The 11,130-nt window shown below is 43.6% G+C and overlaps 1 protein-coding gene across 1 annotated transcript; it reads left to right on the top strand.

Moving 5' to 3' along the window:
* The first annotated feature begins 3,693 nt into the window (after positions 1-3,693).
* LOC119275358 lies at positions 3,694-5,166 on the top strand. Its single transcript, XM_037556176.1, has 3 exons — positions 3,694-4,037; positions 4,425-4,666; positions 4,777-5,166. Exons 1-3 carry the CDS (start codon positions 4,007-4,009, stop codon positions 4,831-4,833), a joined length of 330 nt encoding a protein of 109 aa, XP_037412073.1. The 5' UTR covers positions 3,694-4,006; the 3' UTR covers positions 4,834-5,166.
* The last annotated feature ends 5,964 nt before the right edge of the window (positions 5,167-11,130 follow it).

The following is an 11,130-nucleotide window of genomic DNA, read 5'->3' as shown; positions in this document are numbered from 1 at the left end:
ATATTTCCATGAGTACGGTCATGCTTGTCCTTTGTAATGCTAAACAAGGTCATTTATATTGTTTATTGCCTATTTATGTAAAACTTTTTCATCATGTGCGGCCGTTTTGAAATATATTAATCATGAGAGTTGGCCAGTCATCGACTTCTGCCCCCACGTAGGAAGTACGGGGGTGTTCGGGATAAACCTGAGCACTCTTTCTCCCATTTTTGGGTCCTTGAAGGAGGTGTTCAGCACAACGAACAAGGCAATCAGACTATAGGGCTTTATCACTCTCACTTAGCCATAGGAGTTTGTCAAAAGTATGGTAGGCGCAGCCCCTGGTGTTCGGAAGACCGCACGAGGGGCTCTATAAGCACCTGATCCATCGCATGCTGCATTGGTTATGGCATTATGCGGAATAAATCTTTAAAGATTTTACAACCTCTCAAACAGCTGACCAGCTCTCGCCGTATCATGACAGTCAGTTTTCGGCTTTCTCTATTGACGTGCTCGTCCGGAAGAACCTGGACACAATCACAGTAGTTCTCCCAGTGCTACCTTAGCCGATATAGCGGAACATAAGGTACCAAAACATGGGAGCCGGGCAAGCCCAACTATTGACCCAAGACATGATTCGAAGCTGATGCATACAATGCTATAAGTTTGGGGTGCCGAACGACCAAGAAGGTGGTCAGACTTTAGTGCCATGTTATGGGTACAATGAAGCCCCTGGCGTATAGGCATGACACGATGTATGGATGCCGTTATGACGAAAGGTGCCAATAAGAAATGATAGCAGAGAAGCATCATATAAATTTCGAGCAATACGTCTAGGCGTATGAGTAAAAGTAAGTTTATAAAAAGAAGTGTGATGGCGGAACCTGCTGAGATCAACCGGGAAGGAGCTGTGTGCGGATCCGGACTGTATCCGGATTGTCTTCGAGGGGAATATCTAGGGATTCCCTTGCGCGTCCAAGCTGATTCCCGGTCGGCAGTCCTGTCCTATGTGAAAGTGACCCTGCAAAGAAAATGCTAGAAACATTTGTGTGCCACGGAGCGGTTGAGCCGCGGGATGTGGCCCTTCCCAACCTATGCCGGAGTGTTTAGTTGAGCCCTCGTCGAGCCGAGCTATCATGCCATGAAGTAGTTCGGTCTCCTTTATCGGTGTCCGAGAGTTTGGCCGTCGAATCAAGGTTCGATTGAAAGGCACCACTCGCTGCTTCTGTCATTAAAGTGGCGGTATACTCTTCGGCACCGAGGTGGAGTTCGGCTTTGCCCTTAATTGTGATTATGTCACGCGGGCCCAGCATTTTAAGCTTGCCATAGGCGTAGTGTGGTCTCGCGTTGAATCGAACCAACACGGTTCGCCCCAGCAGTGCGTGATGATTACTTCAGAGAGGGACAATATCGAAGACTAACTCTTTGGTACGGTAAATGTTTGGTGATCCGAAGACTACCTCCAGAATGATGGAGCCTATACGACCGGCCACCACACCTGGTATGACACCTTTAAAGGAGGTTTTAGTGGGTTTGATCATTGAGCGATCAATACCCATCTAGCGCATTGTGTCCTGATACAGTAGGTTTAGACTGCTGCCTCCGCCCATAGGGGCTCACGTGAAGTGGAACCCGCAAACTATTGGGTCAAGGATAAGTGCGCCTGAATTGCCCTGGTTGGTATTGGCCGGACGGTCTATATGATCGAAAGTGATCGACCATATTTTTATCCTGTGGGCCAACTTGCTCCGTTAAGTCGATGTCCCGAAAAGTGCACGTCCGATCCCGTTTGGGGATGTGGATGGCGTTTATCATGTTCACCGTTTTGATTTGCGGGGGAAATTGCTTTTGCCCTCTTTTGTTCGGTGATCTGTGCTCCTCGTCGTCTTCCTCGCTTTGAGACCCCCTCCCCTTGTTTTCGGCGCCTAACCTGCCAGGTTGTTTGAAGACCCAGCATTCTCTGTTGGTATGATTGGCTGTCGTTTCTGGGGTACCATGAATTTGGCATGGGCGGTCAAGTATGCGATCCAGGCCAGATGGGCCCGAATTATTCTTTTGAAGTGCCTTTTTCCACTGACCAGACTTAGAGCCACGGAATCCGGCATTGACTGTCGTGTCTTTGGCGTCATTATTGTTTTTGTGACGCTCATGTTTGTTGCGTCGAGGTTTGCCTTTGCTATCTCTGGCCTCTGATGTGCCAGGATTGCTTGATGTGTTGTTGCTACGAGCCAACCAGCTATCTTCGCCGGCACAAAATCGGGTCATGAGTGTCATGAGGGTTGCCATGTACTTCGGCTTCTCCTGGCCGAGGTGTCGGGCTAGCCACTCATCATGGATGTTATGCTTAAAGGCTGCTAGGGCCTCGGCATCCGGACAGTCGACGATTTGGTTCTTTTTAGTTAGGAACCGAGTCCAGAATTTCCTGGCTGACTCTCCGGGCTGTTGGGTTATGTGACTTAAGTCATCAGCGTCCGGTGGTCGTATGTAAGTGCCCTGGAAGTTGTCAACGAATGCGTCTTCCAGGTTCTCCCAACTGCCGATGGAGTTTGCTGGCAGGCTATTCAGCCAATGTCGAGCCGGTCCTTTGAGCTTAAGTGGGAGATACTTGATGGCATGTAGATCTTCACCGCGGGCCATGTGAATGTGGAGAAGGAAATCTTCGATCCATACTGTGGGGTCTGTTGTACCATCATATGATTCGATGTTTACGGGTTTAAACCCTTCTGGGAATTCATGATCCATTACTTCGTTGGTGAAGCATAGGAGGTGTGCGGCGCCTCTATGTCGGGCTATGTCTCGACGCAGTTCGAATGAGTCTGGTCTGTTGTATTCGGCCCGGCCGGACTTGTTTTTAGTGTATCTGGCATGACGATTATCTTCACGTGTTGTGGCGCACCCCCGCAATCCGTAGATCGATCTTGACTGTCCTGCTTTGTTTCCCAATACGTCTCGCAGGTCTTGCGTGTAGCCCCTGGCCATAGTATATTGGCGGCGGGGTGCGGGCTGGTGTTTGGGCTGATGCGCCGCTTTGTCTCGGCCGTGAGGTGGCCGGTCAGCCTCGTCCTGCGTTGGTAGTGTAGGCTCTAGTGCCCCCTCCTTGAGTTGAGGTAGCCACCTGCGCTTTGGGTAACTTTTGGCTGGGCGCACAAGTCCGTATTCCTCGGCTGCTAGGACCTCAGTCCGTCTATCTGTTAGCAGATTTTGATCAGTTTGAAGTTGATGTTGTTTTTTCTTCAGACTTTTTGCAGTGGCTATAAGCCGGTGCGTGAAGCGCTCCTGCTCGACGGGATCCTCAGACATGACAATTCATCGTTGCCAAGGATCACCTCGTCTTCAGAGGGAGGCATATAATTGTCGTCCTGCAAGTCTTCGTCCGTTGCCTGTTCATCTGGGCTAGCTTTCCCGTCCCCCTGCTCGGCCTGCTCGAAGTTAGGCTGGTCGGGATTGTATTCGTCTTCGGCACCATCTGGATTGCTATCGTCTCCTGTGCTGGTATTGCTATGGCGGGGCTTAGAGCGGCGCCAATAACGGCCATGCTTTGATTGCTTTCCTAAGGAATTATCCTCTATTTTCTCGTCGCTATTGTTTGCTTTGGGGGTATCCACCATATATATAGGACAACACTATTCTAATCCTAGGATTAGAATAGTTATTTGGATGACGGCGCGTTATACAGGGCCACGACATGTTCCTGAGATCGGGCGAGAACAGAAATAGCGCAAAGCGCCCCAAACCTTATCTCCGTCCCTCCCGTCGCCATCCTCCCCCTGCGACCTCCCCCAACTCACCAACCACCTCCGGCCGCCGCCCACCCTACTCCGACGCGCCCCGGGCCCTCCTCCTTTCGGGCGTGCGGGCGCACCGCCGGCCCCGCCACCTCCTGACGCGCCGCCGCCCCGCCTCCTCCGGGCACGCCGCCGCCCTGCCTTCTTCCCGTGCAAGTCCGCCGCCCTGCCGTTGCCTTCTTCCAGTGCAAGGCCGCCGCCCCCACCTCCTCCTAGCACGCCGTCGCCCCCGCCTCCTTCCGATGCAAGGCTGGCCCACTCCTTCAGCGCGAGGTGGGTTTGGACTTCAACCCCTCCCGATCTTCCCATGCGCCGCCGCGCGTACCCACCGAGAACCCCACTTGCTCCCGTGCGCCGCGGATGGTCCCTACCCTGCACCCTGCCTACGCTCATGCGCAGCCGCGCGCACCCGCGCTGAACCCTGCCTCCTCCTGACTTGCTCGGCCCCTGCAGCAACTGCTGCCAGATCACGCGCGAGGCCCGTCCACGGTGTCGTCCTGCTCCTCCGGCTAGCGGGATAAGACTATGTTCTGTCGTGAGAGTGAGAGCGGCACTGAGGATGTCGCCGACGACAATGCAATAGAGCCGGGCAAGTACATGATGTGGGCGCGCCGCTGGTGCCTAGTCTCACAGCCCTTGTTTGTCTCTGTGATGCTACAGGAAGTTCGATTCAGCAGCCCGAGCCCGTTCAAATGCATGAACTAAAAAGTTTGAGCCGCCTCTCATGGTCATCCATCAGTGAGATGCCTGGAGGACTTCTCCGTCGACTTGCAGGTTCAGCAATGGATAAGGAAGCTCCCCTTGACCATTTTCTCGTGTACAGGCTGCATGAAGCGTACAGATCCAACTCCCCCGCCCGGCAGCTATGGCGTGTGGCTGCCCAGCACATCAGCGCCCCCAAGGTCCATTTTCTAAGTGATTTTCTTGTCTGAAGTTCAGACGTACTTGCAGGTGCAAAAAAGTTGATGTTGTGATATATTGGTTCATTTTCACTGGTCCTTCAATATTGCAGGGCCACGACATGTTCCTGAGATCGAGCAAAAAAGTTGATGTTGTGATATATTGCTAGCACTAGCAGATCTTGGGATATGGGCACACCAGGAAGAAGACGGAAAAGAAAATGGTGAGTTGGAGATCGCAAGTTCACTGCTCAAAAGGATAAGATCCCTGTTGGTTTTATATAGAGAACACCCAGCGGGGGTAAAAAGAGCATCGCTTTGTCCAAGTCCGCCAATCAAATTTTTGCTCTGTTTAAAGGTTTACGTCACTGTCTAAAATTGGTGATTGTTTCTGTATGTTTGAGCATCCGACTTGAGTTTCATTTGTGAGGCGGTTTAATTACAGTAATTTTGTCCATTCAGTAATATGTGTACAAGTTACTGTATACAAATAAAAAAGCTAAGAAATTTACTCAGCAGTTGAAGAAGAAGAAGTTGTGTATGTGGCGCTAATGGGGCTTGTGCTAGGTTGTAGTTTAAGCAAAGTTTAAAAAATGGAATTTTCTTGTTTTAGAAAAACAGAGGTTCAAATTTAAATAATGGAGAAATTCAAATATTTATTACAAAACAAAGAAGCTCATATTACATAAAAAGGGAAGTTCAAACAGTTTATACAAACGTATTTTTCCATTTCTAAAGAAACCTAGAAGATCAAATTTAAATAAGTACGAAGTTAAAAATTTGTAAAAACCTAAGACTTACGTGTTCAAAAAAGAAAACAAAAAAGATGTCGCATTTTTATAACTGCTTATAAACAACAATGAATTTAACAAAATGTCTACATGAAAAAAGTTAATTCTTTAATAAGCTTTTCAACAGTATATCATATGCTCTATTCGGATAAAAGATTCAAAAGTATGGTGTATATCGTTGGAATCAAGTTTTAACGTATTAAAAAATCTTTTAAACCATGGCACTTTTGAGAAAAATGATTAACAAGAAAAAAGTTATATCTTTTCAGTAGGTTTCTGAAGGTATACCATGTTTTTTTTTCCTTTTTGGAAAACGAATTTTCCTCGTTTCTAAATAATAACTAGAAGTTCACATTTAAATAACGAAGCGGTTCGATGTTTATTACTACATTAGGATTTTCCCCTTTACTAAAGAGTAAACCAAGGAGGCCAAATTAAAAATATAAAGCAGTTCAAAATTTATACTACCGTTTTGAAGTAAATTAGAGACCCTCTGGTAGAAACGAAAAAGGACATCAAATTTTTCATAAGCTTTCCAACGCCATATCATTTACGTCCAACCAATGAAATGAAAAAAGATATCAAATTGTTTCCGTTACTAAAGAATAAAATGAAGAAGTTCAAATTAAAATAAATGGTACACCTAAAAAAAGTTCAAATGAAATTTCCCTGCTTTAAAAAACTGGAAGTTCAAACTAAAATAATGAAGTGGATCGATATTTATAAAACCCAAGGTTCTCAAATTAATACAAATGGTACACCTAAAAAGAGTTTATTTTAGTGAAAAAATGGTTATTAGAAGTTCAAGTGCTCGGCGAGGAAACGTTCTGAGAGAGGTTCACCGTGTATTTAGATGTCCAAAATACATTAAAAAGATGTTTTTTTTGTGTTTTAAAATAATTCTCTCAAACCAGAGAGAATTCCAAAGTAATAACAACCAGAAGTTCACCAACTGCATGGTGTGTGTTTCCTATAAGAAAAAGACAATAAAGTGAAACAGAGTAAAGTTCAAACAGACATGCCCCAGAAGATCAACTACTTCATGCAGTGCAAAAAACAACATGTCAAAAAAGAGCACGTCATAAACAGAGTGAAGTTCAAACATACATGCCCCAAAAGTTCAACTACTTCACGAAGTGCATGTGCATTTCCATTCGCGATGATGACAGAAATCATGATCTCGTCATTTTCTAAAATGGAAGGAATATCATTTGTGTAACTTCAAGTCCTCGGTCGTAGAAATTTTAAAAAGAATTATGAGAGAGGTTTGTACAAAAGGAATATCATTTGTGTAACACAAACGAATGAATGAGAAAATTACAAATGAAAATATGTCATATTAAAAGTTGAAATAACCGAGAAGGTCAAAAATGTAGAAGTTCAAATTTGACAACCCTAGAAGTTCAGTTTCAAATAACCAAGAAGGTAAAAAAAATATAAGTTCAAATTTAAAAACCTAGAAAATTGTTTGCTTATGTAAAACCATATTTTTCTAAGAAGTTCAAAGTAAAAAAAAATCAAAGGTAAAAAAACTTAGATGTTTTGTCGTTACTAAATAATAAAATAAAGAAGTTCAAATAAAAAAGGAAAAACTAAAAATAGTTTTAAAAGAATTTTCTCATTTTTTAAACCGAAAAAGAGAGAAGTCCAAATTGATAACTGTCGGAAGTTCTCGTATTGCATGCTGTGCATTTCCTATGAGAAAAAAAGAATAAAAAAGGCAAAGTTTAAGTGCTCTTCCCTCGGAAGTTCAAAAATTCTTGTCATTAAAGAAAACTCAGATTTTCCTCGTTATTAAAGAATGGAAACAAGAAGTTCAAAAATTAAATAACAAGAAGTTCAACTTTTAATAATAGAGTGCTTCAAAATATCATAAAAAAAGATTAAGAAAAAAACCAGGAAGTCCATATTAAAAAGATGGAGAAGTTCGATGATTATAGAAAACTCATATTTTTCCTCGCTACTAAAGAATGGAAACAAGAAGTTCAAAAATAAAAAACAAGCAGTTCAACTTTTTAAAAATATAACGCTTCAAAATTTCATAAAAAAAAGATTAAGAAATAAAACCAGGAAGTCCATATTAAAAAGATGGAGAAGTTCGATGATTATAGAAAACTCAGATTTTCCCCATTATTAGAGAATGGAAACAAGAAGTTCAAAAATAAAATAACAAGAAGTTTAACTATTAAATATAGAGCACTTCAAAATTCATAAAAAAGGATTAAGAAAAATAAGATTAAAAATTCATAAAAAAACTCAAATATTTTCATGTAACCGAGAGAAGTTCAGGTTGATAACTGCTAGAAGTTCATGTAATACACAGTGTGCATTTTGTATTAAAAAGGAATAAAAAAAGCAAACGCAAAAAGTTTTGTTGTTATAAGTTCAAGTCCTTTGTTGGAGGAAGTTAAAAAAATTATTGTGAGGGAGATTTGTACAAAAGGAATAACATTTGTGTAACATTGACGAATGGATGAGAAGAATTACAAAGGAAAATACGTCACAGAAGTTCAACTGAAAACAGCAGGAAGTTTAACTACTACATTGGATGAATTTCAGATGAAAAACCTTTAAAATCATCGCGAGTATGAAAAAATGATCAATACGGGAAAGTTGCGTGTTTACATCAGCTTTCCATCGGTATATCACCCGCTCAATTCCCGTGAGTGGGATGGAGAGCTACGAGCAGTGGATGAAGATCTACGAGCAAAAAAATCACATGAAAAACAGAGTGAAGTTCAGGTACATGCACCGTGAAGTTCAGGTTCTTCACGCGGTGCATTTTTGAATAATCTGTTTCGCGATAGAGGCAGAACAAATGGTCCCGCCATTTTCGGAATTACTTGAAAACGGCTAGGAATCAGAGAAAACCATCAACATGAAAAAGTTTCGCTTTTTCCGTAGCTTTTCAACGGTATATTATTTGCCCAATTCCGATAAAGTTTGTAGAAATTACGGTAAAAATACATTTTTCGCCATTTTCGAAACTGACTTAAAACCGTAAAGAATTCAGAGTAACAATACATACCAAACAGTTCCGCATTTGTTCAACCTTTCTAATGCCATATCATTTGCTGCATTCGGACGCACGGTTAAAAGATTAGCTCGAAAATACGAACTCGATAGGACTTGGACCATTTTCTAAATTACTCTTAAATCATTCAAAATTAGAAAAAAACTTTAAAGGTGAAAAAGTAGCACATTTTCATAAGCTTTCCAACGCCATATCATATGACTCTATTGGATTAGCCGTTTAGAAATGACATTGGAAAAACGAACTCAGCTGTTCGGTTTACGAAATTTTACGTTTTTTTTCAAATTACTCTTTAACCATAGGGAATTAGAAAAAACTTTCAACATGTGGAAGGAGCGCTTTTGCAGTAGCTTTCCAACGCCATATTATATGCCTCATTCCGATAAACGGTTTAGAAATGCGATCAAAAATACGATTCACGTTTTTTGTGCCAAGAAAAAACGGTTTTCAAAACTGCTCTTGAACCGCTTATATTTTGCCAAAAATTTAAGTTGGGTCATTGTGACGTCCCCGGTTTGACCGTACACTAATCATGCACGCAAATGTGTACGATCAAGATCAGGGACTCACGGGAAGATATCACAACACAACTCTACAAATAAAATAAGTCATACAAGCATCATAATACAAGCCAGGGGCCTCGAGGGCTCGAATACAAGTGCTCGATCATAGACGAGTCAGCGGAAGCAACAATATCTGAGTACAGACATAAGTTAAACAGGGTGCCATAAGATGGCTAGCACAAACTGGGATACGGATCGAAAGAGGAGCAGGCCTCCTGCCTGGGATCCTCCTAAACCACTCCTGGTCGTCGTCAGCGGGCTGCACGTAGTAGTAGGCACCTCCGGTGTAGTAGGGGTCGTCGTCGACGGTGGCGTCTGGCTCCTGGACTCCAGTATCTGGTCGCAACAACCAGAACGAAAGAAAGGGGGAAAAGGGGGGAGAAAGCAACCGTGAGTACTCATCCAAAGTACTCGCAAGCAAGGAGCTACACTACATATGCATGGGTATATGTGTAAGGAGGCCATATCAGTGGGCTGGACTGCAGAATGCCAGAATAAGAGGGGGATAGCTAATCCTGTCGAAGACTACGCTTCTGGTCACCTTCGTCTTGCAACAGGCAGAAGAGGGTAGGTCGAAGTCCTCCAAGTAGCATCTCCAAGTAACATCTCACAGCATAATCCTACCCGGCGATCCCCTCCTCATATCCCTGAGGTAGAGCGACCACCGGTTGTATCTGGCACTTGGAAGGGTGTGTTTTATTAAGTATCCGGTTCTAGTTGTCATAAGGTCAAGGTACAACTCCAAGTCGTCCTGTTACCGAAGATCACGGCTATTCGAATAGATTAACTTCCCTGCAGGGGTGCACCACATAACCCAACACGCTCGATCCCATTTGGCCGGACACACTTTCCTGGGTCATGCCCGGCCTCGGAAGATCAACACGTCGCAGCCCCACCTAGGCTCAACAGAGAGGCCAGCACGCCGGTCTAAACCTAAGCGCACAGGGGTCTAGGCCCATCGCCCATAGCACACCTGCACGTTGCGTACGCGGCCGAAAGCAGACCTAGCCTAGTGGCGTTCCAGTCCAATTCGGCGCGCGCCGCTCCGTCACTGACGTCTGAAGTGCTTCGGCTGATACCACGACGTCGGGATACCCATAACTACTCCCACGTAGATGGTTAGTGCGTATAGGCTCGTAGCCAGACTCAGATCAAATACCAAGATCTCGTTAAGCGTGTTAAGTGTCCGCGAACGCCGAACAGGGCCAGGCCCACCTCTCTCCTAGGCGGTCTCAACCTGCCCTGTCGCTCCGCCACAAAGATCCACACAGAGGGCCGTCGGGACAAAGGTCCTTTCAGCCCCCAATCCGTGAATCACTCGCGGGTACTCTTCGAGCTGACCCGACTTTAGTCACCATCTGTATAGTATGTATGTATGTATAGTATATACCCGTGATCACCTCCCGAGTGATCACGGCCCAATATTATAGCAAGGCAGACTGACACGAAGGTAGGGCCAACAATGATAAACTAGCATCCTATACTAAGTATTTAGGATTGCAGGTAAGGTATCAACAGATGTAGCAACAATGTCAGGCTATGCATCAGAATAGGATTAATGAAAGCAGTAACATGCTACACTACTCTAATGCAAGCAGTATAGAGGAGAATAGGCGATATCTGGTGATCAAAGGGGGGGCTTGCCTGGTTGCTCTGGCAAGAGAGAGGGGTCGTCAACTCCGTAGTCGAACTGGTCAGCAGCAGCAACTTTCATGTACAAAGTTTTTCGATCCGAGCTACGGTTTACCTTATATTAATTTTAAAAGCTTTAAATCATTTTTAGGATTTATTTAATTAATTTAATCAACATTATCCAGAATAGTGTCTGCTGACATCATCATGATGTCAGCATGACGTCAGCAGTTGACTTGGTCAACCTGACAGGTGGGTCCCACCTGTTAGGGATTGTTTAGCTAATTAACAATTAGGGTAACTATTTATTAGGTTAATTAATCTTAATTAGTTAAACTAAACAAGATTAGATAAGTTAATTAATTAGTTAATTAATTAAATTAATTAATTAATTAATTTTATTATTAATTTATTTATTATATATATATATTTTAATTCTTTTTTTTT

Source organism: Triticum dicoccoides, chromosome 3B (assembly GCF_002162155.2).
Source record: "Triticum dicoccoides isolate Atlit2015 ecotype Zavitan chromosome 3B, WEW_v2.0, whole genome shotgun sequence".
In the NCBI taxonomy this organism is placed as follows: domain Eukaryota; kingdom Viridiplantae; phylum Streptophyta; class Magnoliopsida; order Poales; family Poaceae; genus Triticum; species Triticum dicoccoides.
The sequence above is the reverse complement of the archived record's forward strand: the minus strand, read 5'-3'. Positions and strand labels throughout refer to the sequence as shown.

What these genes read in the sequence shown, in the direction of transcription:
- LOC119275358 (XM_037556176.1), top strand. Translation starts at nt 4,007, where the DNA reads ATGCAAGGCTGGCCCACTCCTTCAGCGCGAG. An exon ending in GCCCACTCCTTCAGCGCGAG is followed by an intron (nt 4,038 to 4,424) that starts GTGGGTTTGGAC and finishes GTGATGCTACAG; the next exon opens with GAAGTTCGATTCAGCAGCCC. An exon ending in AGCACATCAGCGCCCCCAAG is followed by an intron (nt 4,667 to 4,776) that starts GTCCATTTTCTA and finishes TCAATATTGCAG; the next exon opens with GGCCACGACATGTTCCTGAG.